We start from the raw sequence: 13854 nt of genomic DNA, 5'->3' as shown, positions 1-13854 counted from the left end.
TGATGTTAGAATCAGAAAGGAACTTTAATTTTTTTTTTTTTTATCCTTCTCAAAATTAGGGTGAAAGTGCAAATTTAATGCACTATTTTCTAAAAAATATTTAGTATTTTATATCATAAAATAATACAAAATAAATTATTAATTATTTAAAACGACACACCTAACATCTGTCGTTAAATTAAAAGAGATGGTAAAGAAAATTTAATTAAAAAATTTATGAAATTTTTTGGCTATCACCCTAGCACAGCAACAGAACTTATGTGAATCTTTGAAAGACTTAACCTCTGTTAAAATGAGAAATTTTTCAAAGCTAATGTCTACTCAGACCCAATGGAGGTTCTGTCTCTTATTAGTAACAACTATCCAAGGAGTCACCCTTTATCTAACATTATTAAGAATATCAGAAATTTCACTATGAGAGATTGGGTGGTTACTTTTGACCATGTCTATAGAAAAAAAAAACAGCTGTATTGATCTCTTAACTCACCAGGCAATATGTAACAACTTTGATAAAAAGATTTTTTATGTACCCCGACAAAACTGTAAAAGCCTCTTAGCTTTAGGCATAACTAGATTTTAGTCTTTCTGCACAAGCTTTCGTGGCCTTGTAATAAAAAAAAATTAAAAGAGATGAACTTCTATTTCTTGTATGGAGCCCACATTTGCTTATATTATCTCTCATACCCTCTTTATAAATCTCTCTCTCACCTTCTTGGCATGTCATGAAAGATACTATTGAGCTTCTTTAACACCCTAGCTTCATCTTGCTCTATATCTCCACAAGCTTTGATGCCACTCACACTCTTTCTTGCATTTCCAATTAAATAAACTCTCATCATCCCTAAGCTGATAGCTACTATGAACACAAGGACAAAGATATGGCGAGCTCATGTGATCTTATCCTTATAAACCACCCTACAAGCCATAATCCTATCTATTGCTTAGCTGCAATTAATAGGGCTAGCCAACTGGATAGTGTAGCTTGTAGTAGTAACAGTGAACATAGGGTCATTTGTGATGGTGATGGCAGAATCAATACACTTAACAAGCGAGAGGATAGTATTTGGTCAGTTAGTGATTGTGCATGTGAAGATAGAGTAGAGGCAAGCATGATAGTGCATCCAATTCACATGGCTTCCAGCACAGCCCTTGGAGCACAACCACTAGATTGCTGGCCATTGCACCTCTTTCACTAACCGTCTCTACTTAATACTCTATCATGGACAAGATCTTAGCCAAAAGCCTCAAGTTCATGTACCCCACCATTATTAGCAAGAGTCATTTAACTCAGACAAAGCCAATGTAGGAGAGTGGAAGCTTCGATTAAGTAGCAGCATTCTTGTAAGGGTTCAATGAAGAGAGAGGTAAGAGAAAGGGGCATTCTCATGCATTTAATTCATGGCATGTCGAGAGAATGAGAGAGAGATTTGGAAAGAGGGTCAGGAAGAGAGAAGGTAAACAAATATGGGCCTCGCAATTTAGAATAAATGGATGTTTGCTAAAAATAAATAATAGGTATTGTACTAGGCAATCTGTTTTAAATAGTTGATGATTTATTTTACAGAACCCCATAATATATGATATCAAATATTTTTCAAAAAATAATTCTTGGCTAAATTTGCTCCTTTGTCCAAAAAAATAATATAAATCAAATTTATACAAAGATAAAATGGTTAAAAAAAAATCTAACATATTGTCATGATAAGATAGACACAACATTGACCAAATGAAAACCCATAAATGTTAGTCCAAAAGTAAACATAATAATTCTTTTATGGGAATTAATCTGAGAGCAACACTAGTATGCATCTTTATAGGATTGCAATGTTGCTTAGAAGATCATAATCTTCCACTAAATATACAACAATACTTTTAATAACAATGGGATGGTAATCTTTAGGACTCGTAAAAAATAGAAAATAATAAAACAATAATAGAGCACTATAGGTGATTGCTTTGTCCTTGGGACCACCACAGCATCACCCTAACTATAGTAGTCATCGATCTTCAATGTCATTAGACTATTTGGTGAGCTTTCTTGCAAGTGAACATGTGAGATTTGCTTACTTAAACACAATTCATTATCAACTCTAAGATAATCAAGGGTCTAAACCTAATAAGGATTATTAAGTTTTCACAATTTACAAATGGAAGAAAACAATTGCAATAAGATTATGAGATTTTCAACATTTAAAATATTCTCATTCACTCTCAATAATCTCAAATCAGAGTTTTAAACAAATGTAGAAGCATGGGAGTCAAGAAGGAATCGAATCATTTGATTAAAACTCAAAGCTGTGAATTATGCAGAAAATGACACGTGCGTCGCAGCTTACTACAAATGGGCTTTAGTTCGAAGTTTTTGTGTCACGTGCCGCAGCATAAGGAGCCATGCACTGCAACGTATTGCATAAATTTTATAGCAAAAATTCTACTATCAAATGACAGTACAACGATAAATTTTCTATACACCCCAAAACTCCATTCGATGTCCAATTAAGGTAATTTCAGTGTCTACATAAATCTCTCTCTTAGCTCTAGTTTATGGCACAAGTTTTATAACCAAACTTATTTTCTATAAAGAATTAGACACCTAAATCCATTTTTACTTCTTTTTTTACATTTATATACAATTGGGGTGTTCAAACTCACACACATATGCTAAAAGCCTACACCAACCATTTGAACACACTCAGTGGATCTTATAAGACTTATGCAACATACCACAATTATACAAATGCACATATAATATTTTTTTCACCACTCAACCTTAAATTTTAGTAAAACACAAGGGGAAGGAAAAGTTGAATAATTCATCAATATCATTCCAAAACATCTCAAAATATAGTTTACACTACTTACACAAATATTTTAACCTTCTATAAGGTTTCACAACCACACTTTACAAACTTAAGGCCCAAAATGCATAAAATTTACACAATGATAATGCAAGTAGTTCAAAATAATCATGAGTCCTAGTTAGCAAATTAACAACATTAATACACAAAAATTAACATAAGGAGGCATACGATAAGATTTACCTATCTATGCCTCAATACATTTTCCCCGATCTTGGTCCGATGAACTAGGTCTTAAAAATATTAAAAAATGAAGGGTGAGTACAATGACTCAGTAATCAAGTTTCACCTAATTACTACAGTTGCATATTAATTAAAAGTAGATGTAATTGGCAATAAATACATATGTAATGCACATATGGCAAATATAGCCACAGCCACAACAACAACAACCATGTGACTTGGCCCAAGATGCGTACCATCATATATAATGAGAATGCATATCATGGGGTCGTAAAAATACTAACTATGTTCCCTTAAAACACGTCGGATCACAATAATAACAACCATATGCCCCGGACTTAATGTATGATTAATGCAACCCTTATACCCTCCTATTATCTCTGGCATGAAACCAGTGGCTATTCAATGGTTATGTCCATAATATGGACTAACTCAACCTTTCACTTATGAGAAGTTATCAGGCTAAGATTAACTCACTTACTTATGTACAGCAGTTTTCCCTAATACTAATAATCATGAGGTGTCATATCCCTAATCTAGTTTCCTTATAAATCAGTAGAAACTAGTTAAATTTGAGTCCCTCATAAAACAAATGAGACAATTTCAAATCAACCATGGGATAAAAGCTACCTCTCGATTTCAATGGTCGGTACCCAGGCTAGCTTTTGATTCCAATAATGAGCCGCCAATACCATGTAGATTTAGCAATCTTCTCCTCTCTCCAGTAAACTCCTATCAATGATCATGCTATGCACATATTGCACATATTATGCAATTTAATTAACAATTCATCTCATATGAATTCACATATGCTCGCTCCACATGTTAATTACCCCATTTTCATTAATTTTGCAATGGCAAGCAATCAATCATAATCATTAATCTCAATTATACAACTAGCATAAGGTTCTTCATTTTTCAAAACCATTTCACATAACTTTCAAACATGCCAAATTTGCATCTGAGTATTCATAATATCAAACATGTTTTAAACCAATAATTTTAACAAGTAATTAATTAATATATAACTATACAAACAAGGTTTCCCTCGGCTACCTTAACTTTTAAGAGGTTAAAGGTTTACCTTTTACAATACTAACTTTTAAAGCTTCTTTTCAAGCTCGAATCGTGCCAAAAGTAATGATCTACAATCATTTCACAAGGATAATATTATTATCCCATCTTTAGGTAATTACCAACATTAAACTCTACATATCCCTTTTTATCAAAATTATAAACTCACACCTAATCATACATAATGGATTTACTAGGTTACATTCACCTACATTATCACTAATGAGTTATTGAACCATTACTAACAAGCATTCAATACTCATAACAACCTTATTTATTTTAAAATTCAGATATTAATGGCTCCTAACTACTAAACACTCATAAAACCATTAATGTAAGGTTTAAATACTTTAAACAAATCCCATTATATCCATTTTAACTAATGGATTTAGACTCATAACTCATATGGATTGAAAATCACTCTCCCAACTCAAACCCTAACTTTAATCCTCATAACAATGAAGGGAAAGGGGAAAAGATGGGCTTAATAATCTTACCTTAAGTGTTGGGAAGATCTAAAGTATCACCAACAGTCCCAATATACGTGCCTTAGCAGCGCAAATTTCGTGTTCTTCATTTTCTACATTCTCCTCCTCTAATTTTTATCATAGATCCATAACCAGATAAAGCAAAATTTTAGCCATGCACTGTGGCACATAAAGAGGCCCTTCCTCATGAATATGCCTCTGTGTGTTACGATGGATCACATACACGCCACTGTATATGGTACAGAGGATTTTTCTTTAAATTTTCCTCTTCTTTCCTTACCTAGATAGCCCAACTTTACTTCAGACCTGTATTTAAAGCTAAAATCAAGATCAAATATTTTTATTAAACCCCTCTGACCACACACCTCATCAATTCACTAATTACCTTCACTAAGCTTAATTAATTGGGTTTAGATTTTCTGGATGTTGCAAAACCCACCAAAACCTAAGACTTGTATTATGGCATTACATCCAACTTAATGCAAACATTAATATCATCTTTCACTAAGCATTTAGTACTTTTTCTATCTGAAAAATCATCAAAATCATTATTCTTGATACTTTAACACTCAATCTTGATTGACAGTTTTGAGAATACAGAATAACATTGAGATATGAAAGAGGGGGTAACGAAGAAAAGGGTGTCCAACAACAATTATGGCAAGAGAATAAAGAGACAAGTGCTCTCTATTCAACCATAAAATCACCTAATTTTACCACCAAACTTAACCATATAAGCACATATTATCATGGTAATTAGGAATTAATCATCCTAGTCAACATACATAGTAAAGAATATTCAACCATAATTAAAGAAAATTAACCATAATAGAAAAGAAAATACTCAAGTTGAAAGGTCTACTATGGTTAATAAAATAAAACTTGTAACTTTGAAATTACAAAATAGAATTAACAAGTAACCACTAATCTTGGAAACCATTAGAGTCCACGAGAAAGGGTTATGAACCCATGCAATAAATCACAAATTAATAAACCTTCAAGATCCCAAGTTTAATATCAGCTTCAACTTGACAAGGCTTATAATATCCCAAATCAAAGTTTGAAAAGTACATGAAAGCATGAAATATCACAAGATAATGAAAACCTTTAAAAATAGTCATTTAAAACTCACTAACACTAACACAGCATGATCTGTCGCAACTAAGCCACTTCTATCATGTCTAATAAGTTTAGGACAAATCTCTATAGCCAAGAACTCCAAGCACCCTAGTGAGCCCTACTTGTGCTGTGTGTTGTGGTGGAGGAGCCATCCATTGCAGCGCGCTACACAAAACTGATAGCATCTGTGTTGTCATAACATAGCACCGAGGGTGAATTTCCAATACCCCATGCCTTTGTCTAACACTTGAATGAGGAGATTTAGGTGTCTAAAGAAAGCTAATTCTAAGTACTAGTTAATGGCACTAGTTTCATTTCAAAATTATACCACAAACAAAAGTTGGATATCCAGAAACAAACTCACTCCTTTTTCAAACTTAAGCACTTTCAAGGTACCCAAAATCCGAACCAAGTGCTAAAAACCTAAACAACCCCCTAGACCAAGTCCTTAAGACTAAAGACTACCTATACAATGTATCACATCATACATAAAACACTTATATCACGATTACACCCTCAACCTTGATTTCACTAAAAGCCATAAGGGGCAAATATAGCCTAATTTCATGTTTTAAACTTTTTACAATAGTTAAAAGTAATAATGATCAACTTTAAATGTACTTATACCAGTATTTAGACCTTATTCCACTTTAATAGCAAATACACAAAGTTGAAGCCGATAATTAAGGTTAAACCCGATAGACCATCTCGAGCCTGCTTAAAAATTTTAGGGCTAGGCCCAATAAAAAATATTTTTTAAATGTTTGAGCCTTTTTGGACCAATTCAATTTGGAACGAATAGGCCTAAAAAAATTTAGGCTAAGCCCAATCAAGTTCGAGCTTTACCATAATACCTAAATAAAAAATAATATTTGAAAAAATATGTAAAACATAATAAGTTGTAATTAATTATTTAAGTTTTATATCATTTTATATGAATATTTGAGTGCATTACTATTGTTATTTTTTAAAAATAATTTATATTTTCATATTTTTAATCAATAAAATATCTCAAAATAATATTAAAATATATTTTAATATTAATTTTTATATTTTAAGACTCAATTATTTTTTAAAAAAATTTTGAGTCCCATACATCATTTGACTATACAAAAAAATATATTTTATATTTTTTATAAAACAAGATAATTAATTTCAAAGTAAAAATTAAATTAAAAATAATTTTAAAAATAAAATTCAAGCATGTATGAATTCTCAGCTCTACTATTAAATAAACATAATAAATATAAAAATATTTTTAAATAATTATTTAATTATCATCCATAAACTAGATTAAATACCCCTTGTATACAGGGGTTAAACAATATAAAAAATTAAAAAAATTCTAAAAAATAATATTTCACTTATAATTAAATAATTTTGTTTTATATAACATAATGATGATTATTTTTTTTCATTTTTAAAAACTAAAAGTACAGTTTACTTGAAAGTTATTAAAAACTTTGAACTAATCTAGACAATAATTTTAAATTAGTGGTCTAACTATATTTGAATTGAGATCAACTTGATCATAATAAAAATAATATAATTTTATTAAAATATATAAAATATTTATATATAATCATGATAAGAGTAATATTTAAATAATTAAAATATTAATTTATAAGTAAAGAAAACATTCATGAATAAATTACATATACTAAAACAAAATAGTAATGGAGTTACTTAAGTACAAAATTGATAAATTATTTTTTTCTTTTATTCTTTAAAATCAAAATAATATTCTATACTTAACAGAATTATTTAAACATTAAAATTAGTTTAAAAAACAAAAAATATTTTTAAAAAGTTTTGGGTATTAGAACCGGTCCAAATAAGCCTAAAGCTCAAAGGTGTTAGGGCCCAGATTGGTAATATGGGCTTTTTTGATAAGGTAAAATACTTTAAGCCTAACCCACCTGAATCACCAACTTTACACAAAGTTAGGGCAGTAAATACATTTATCAATAAGATATAATACGCAATGATTCAAATAACCCAAAATAGATGTACTAAGTTGGCAAATTATCATAAATCATAAATAGACAAATATGTGAAGGTGGGAGGCCTATAGTAATAATACAAATTCCAAAGTCTCAAAAGTCTTTCCTTTGCCTTTCTGAAACTAATGCCTATAAAATAGTCAATAGGAGTGAGTATAATTATTTAATAACCAAAGAAACTTTAAATCATACTCATGTAAGTCAGATGAATAAAGGCATACAAAGTGAGCATTTTAAAAACAAGCAAAGCCAATAATCACAATATCATAGGTGCCACATTCCATAACATTTCAAATGTATAATCAACAACTCCTTATCTCCTCCATACTGCCAACCAAATCAGTAGGCTGACAATTTAATAGGATGAATCTATGTAAATGGACCAGCCCAAGCTCACTAACACGAGAAGTTGCTAGGCTAAAAATGTCTCACTTACTATCAGACCATAAATTCCTCCAATTCTCAAATCAATTTAGGTGTCTAAATGCCCTACCCTACACAAGTCCAAGGTTATATTAAAGGCATAGGTTTAGGCAATCTACACTCACACGCATTATTGGGTGAGATTTAAAAAGACCCGACTTGAGGAATCAAACACCGAGGCCACCTACGGTGATGATTATATAATTACATGGAAAAAGTAATATCCACTCCTCTTAGGGCATCCTCTTACCCGAATCATGATCATGCAACCATGTAGAAAAGCACCACTATGCATATTCAAATAACAAGGCATATAACATTATAATTAAATAAAATTTGCGTTTTTTTATTTTCAATTCATACTAGTACTGTATAGATTCTCTATCCTCGCATGTGGGAGAGTACAATTTCTGAAATTGAAGGAGAAAGATAAATGACGTTGCATTGTGATTGTCTTATGTCACCTGTTGCATCACTTGACGTAGCTTAGGTCGTTCACGAAGCCAAAAACCTTCCTTAGTTGTAACACTTTCATCATTTGGAACTGTGAAATCTTAAGCATTTAAAAAAATTATCACCACTCCATCTTTTTAAATAATTATAACTCACATTTAAAAAAAAACTAACTAGACATATAATAGGATTTTAAAAAAAAACCTTAACTTTACTCCAACATAACTTTACCATATATCATTCTTTAAATATTATTAATGTCTAAATTATTATATAAATCATGCGTATGAAGATTCACATACACTCAAGAATTTCACTTAATAAAATGCAAGGCATTTTCTTTCTGATAAAATTGGCTCAATGGCCTAAAAAAATATAACTCCCATAAATTATAGAAGAAGTTTTTGAATATTTTAGAATATAGCCCATTCAAAAATAAATTAGAAGTAATTTTACTTCTTTATCCTCGAATCTGTACAGTTATTTTTATTAAAACAGAATATAACTGATTTTATTTTTATCTGATTTTTCTTGATTTTATTTCTCCATTTGTACGGTTATTTTCTTCACCATCTTCATCACAAATTGTAGAATGTTTCTTATCATATAGTACTTTTCTCTCTCTGTTTATCTTCTCTGTTTTCCCAGACATTATCATCACATTAAAGAGGAAACTGCATTATCGAATAAAAGTTGTCTTGTATTCTTTTATCTGAAGGTTGAAGAGTATCATCCATAATCAAATTTTCATCATCTTCATCTACCAGGTAATATCTCCACTGAATTAGTAAATCATCTATTCCTAATCTATTATTTTGTTGCCATTAATCATGCAATTTGCTTGAATTTCAAACAGAAAACATATTATTTTCTCATTGTTCATGATTTTTATTTTTTTATTTTAGTTATTTGATTTTCTATGATTAGCTAAGGCGTCTGTAATTTTTTTCAAACCTAATTTAATCTGATTTGGACAAAGGAGTATGGTGTTTTCATGTTTCTCATTAACGTTAGTATATCATTAATATATTATAGTATCTCATTGATAAAGCATATCAATGATAACTTACCAATATCATGTCATTTTGTAGATATATAGATGCTTAATCTTATCATTTCTTATGATGAAAAATAGGATTTGAACAACCGCTACGTGGATGGTTCATACCTGAAAGTGCTTGTGGAAGACACAACTTCATATCTTGATATGATGGAAATTGTGTATGAAAAATGTTGAGGAAGCCACATCATTGGCTAAGGAGAAATCTTCCAAGCATCAAGTAGAAAATGATTTTATAAAGTCCATAAAAGATTAGGTATCGTTATTCCATATTCAAACATCTAAGATGAACTATTTCATCGGTTTAATAAAAACTCATTACTTCTTTGAAGACGAAAATAGAAATATGATGTATCTTAAAGAAATGGATGAAAAATTCTTTCTTGACTAGTCTACGAACATGCTGCTTTGCAATCTTCCTGTGAAATATTACATGTATTAAGTCTTTAAATAAGTAATAATTTGATATACAGGGTATTGTATATGTTATAGCCAAAAGCTTTGATATAGGGTAGGGTGTTTTTAGCTCTTAATAACAAACAAATCAAGAGGTCTAAGCATATGATATATAGCCCTATATCAAGGATTCTGCAAAAATACTAGGTGAAGCAAGACGATTTTTCCTCTTTGGTGCCATTGACAAAATATCTGCAAAATCCTCGCTTGAACTTTGGCTAGAGTAAATGTGACCAAACTTCTTCACCCTAAATCTATAGCAGCAAGTGCTTCTTACCCTAGCAGCATTCATGATTTTTCACCTTGAATTTATAGCAGTAAGTTTGCCTTGCCTCGCCTCACGTTCGTGTGTTTTCCTAAATGAATGCAAAGCTTCGGTCTGCCTCACCTTTGCGTTCATCACCAGGTCTCCAAGTCTCCGATTTGAGAAAGGCAATTAGGATATTGTGTGTTTAAGGATTATTTCATCTTTTGGTATGTAGGGAAATTAGCAAACGGCTATTTTCTTATTTTGAAAAAAGTGGGTTATTAATTTTATTTAACAACATAATGTTGGCTAAATGTGCTAAAGCCCTTTTCTTTCTTTCTTTTTTTTTTTACTCACAAGTTTTTTTTTTAAATGGCATTTTCAAACCGGATAAATTATTATGAACATTTGATCCAAGATAGATTCATCAAGCATATCCCTAAATAGGAAGGAGTAAGCTCTGAAGACAACATTCTTGATATGTATGTGTCATCCTTATACATGTTAATCTTTTCTACATCGTTCCAATTCTTGCAAATGTCCCCTAAGGGACTCTAAGAGCAACATTCTAATAATTAACATAGATATAAGAATTTTCGTGCTTTATGTTTATCTACTTGTCATGAATTAGACCCGCCATGAGATTTCATTAAATCGATCATAACATTGATTCAACAAATTACAATTCAACTGGCTAGGTGGAACTAAATTTTAACATTATACCTTTTCTTGTGCGTGTCTAAGAGAAAAGAACTTCAGGAAATTCTAGAATGAAACAAGTGCATAACTAAACAAGATTCTACTTTTATTTTTCTGTTCACATAAATCTAGATTCCTTCCACATTAGACTATATTTTAATAGCATTTCTTTGACCAGTTATTAAACATGATCTCCACAACCGTAATATTGATCTCAAAAAGAAGCAATAACAGTATTATAGAATAAGGATACAGGGCTTTGCTACAATCTCATCTACAAAATTTCACCTCCTTGCTCTGCTCTTTGATTTTGAGTCAAAATGATGAGACTTGAGCTTCTTTTTGCGAATTGCTGTAGCGGGGCCACCTCCCTCTCTGAAGGGCATGCCCATGAGAGCCAGTAATCTGCTTGCTTCTTGATCAGTTTTAGCCGTTGTTGTTATACACACGTCCATTCCTCTAGGCTTGCTGACGATGTCAGACCTGATTTCCGGGAACACGCTCTGGTCCTTGATGCCGATGCTGTAATTTCCGTGTCCATCGAAACTGTTGGCGTTAACACCTTGGAAATCCCTTGTCCTGGGAAGCCCCAAGTTGATAAGTCGGTCTAGGAAAGAGTGCATCAACTGTTGAAATCAAATCATATCAAACTACTAGTTTTGAGTGAAAGTGAGATGCTCTGATACTTTAGGTACAATGCAAAGCATAATCTAAAAGCATGCAGAAGCAGGACTGTGAGATGTAAGCTCATGTGAAATTCGATATTCGATGGAAAACCAATCTTTCAACAGAATTGTTAATGAGAATCAAATCTATAAAAGTGCTTACTGAGAACTGTCTATGCAAAAACAAGCATTTAAAGATAAGCTTCATTATAGGAAAACAAGCATTAAAATATGAAATCTAGTATTCCTGAAAGATAATTCAACCATTTGAGTTCTATGTGTATTACCATGAATCCATTGTCGATGTCCAGAACTCGTTTCTTCACAAATCAAAAGGATATTCCATAATTAAGGTATCATCAAGTGCATCCATAATCATATCACCTCCATAGAGTGTATTCTATCACTCATTCAACATTCATTTCCTCCTCTTCTCAACAGACATCAATAAGCTTACACCCAATAATAAGATGCAGCGAAAGTAACAAAATTTATTGAAAAACAGTAGCCACATGCTCTACATTCAAGCCTCTTTCTCCTGGTAGTAATCAAGCTGTGGTCAAACATCTCTTCGAACTTCCCAAAAGGCTTGCGCTGAGGCCTTTACTTTCCTAGTAAACCACACTATTTTGCCACCAACACTACATTATAAGTTAATTTCATGCTACGCACGTTGTTGATAAGTTCTTAAGGAAAGCCATTCTAGAGAAAGATAGATAGACCTAAACATTCATAAATAAACATATATGTAAATCCTTTCACCAAAGAAAAATCATGTACGTAAAATCCACCCCTGATAGGCTTTATCCACAAATGGCTTGACGCGACCATCTTCTATAGTCTATGTTTGGGAGTCATGAGATAATGGAATGTGGAAAAAATGATGTGTCATTCTATTGCTTGAGAGTTTAATGAAATAGGAGAGGGAGTCGTTCATGGAATAGAATGGCTAATAAATTATTTTTTCAATATTTAACCCGAAAAGGAGATAAATGTAATCGTAACATCTGTCCATTCCGTTTCATCCTTGACCCATAATTTAGAGAGACACGAAAATCAGTTCAGATGAGTTTTGGTTAGCCATAAGTGGCCTTGAAGGTATCCTAAGCTATTTCTCTCCACCCCTAAATAAACCCCCAAACAATGACACCTAGCTCACTTGGACAATTTCATTCTATATCATGCGATACATCCATCCAAACACACCCTAAATCTACCAGATAACCTTTCCACAATGTTTCAAACATCAACTTCTCATATGAAACAAATTTAGAATGATGCAAAGGCAATACATTCAGACGTCAAATGGATAGTGCACACAGCAATATCTATTGAATAAGGCATCCTCACTTTTCCTCTGAGTGTGACAGCAATCCCAAGGGGTTGGCCTTCCCTGATCTTGAAGGTGGCAACTGAAGCCCTGGCTCTGGTCTTGACAGGCCGCTGCCCTGTGATGAGTGCTAGGTCATTCATTGCCGCCTCCAAACCCTTTGCATTTTGTGCAGCATCTCCGATACCGCAATTAACCACGACCTTCTCAATTTTAGGGACCTGAAAGGAAGAAATAAAAGCCCTAAGTTTTCAGGAGCGAGGGCAATGCTTCCACCTCCATCTCATTTTCCCCATTATCTTGCATCAAAACTATAACTTTCACGCTTAAGACCCATAAAACCCAGAATTCCAGGGATTCTACAAAAATTGGAGGGGATTGAAAGGAAAACACAGAAACCTCGTGTATATTGGTGTACTTGAATTCTTCCATAAGCAAGGGAATGATTTTCTCATTGTAAGTTATTTTAAGCCGGTGGGGCCTCTCTGCCTCAGACTTCTCCACCAATACAACCCCGGACCCAGCCGCAGTGGCCTTCACCGGCGCCACCGCGCCTCCGTTCCCATTTCTGTAGAGAAGTCCGGAGGACAGTGGAGCCGGAAAGAGTTGAAAGTGACCCAGAAACGACGACGTTGAGGACGGAAGAAGGGAAGGATGAGCCATGGAATGGTGTGCGCTCGTCTCTCACCCTCGGATTTACAATGGATTGGGTTTTCAAGCTCCCAGGTGAAGGGGTTTCGTTCAGAGTGGATAACTGTAAAACGCCCTTGACTCTGCTTTTCTTAGGCTTACCTTC

The 13854-nt window shown here is 32.7% G+C and overlaps 1 protein-coding gene and 1 pseudogene across 1 annotated transcript; both read right to left on the bottom strand.

Annotated features, from left to right (window-relative positions):
* Positions 1-10827: 10827 nt before the first annotated feature.
* Positions 10828-10917, bottom strand: LOC129289701 (U6 spliceosomal RNA; annotated as a pseudogene).
* A 231-nt stretch (positions 10918-11148) lies between these two features.
* On the bottom strand, positions 11149-13854 carry LOC129287742 (50S ribosomal protein L5, chloroplastic). The gene is made up of 3 exons (XM_054923968.1): positions 13458-13854; positions 13079-13279; positions 11149-11689 (listed from the first exon to the last, which is right to left on the bottom strand). Exons 1-3 carry the CDS (start codon positions 13719-13721, stop codon positions 11348-11350), a joined length of 807 nt encoding a protein of 268 aa, XP_054779943.1. The 5' UTR covers positions 13722-13854; the 3' UTR covers positions 11149-11347.

Source organism: Prosopis cineraria, unplaced genomic scaffold, assembly GCF_029017545.1.
Source record: "Prosopis cineraria cultivar Desert tree isolate PC_DT_omini unplaced genomic scaffold, ASM2901754v1 PC12, whole genome shotgun sequence".
NCBI lineage: Eukaryota > Viridiplantae > Streptophyta > Magnoliopsida > Fabales > Fabaceae > Prosopis > Prosopis cineraria.
The sequence above is the reverse complement of the archived record's forward strand: the minus strand, read 5'-3'. Positions and strand labels throughout refer to the sequence as shown.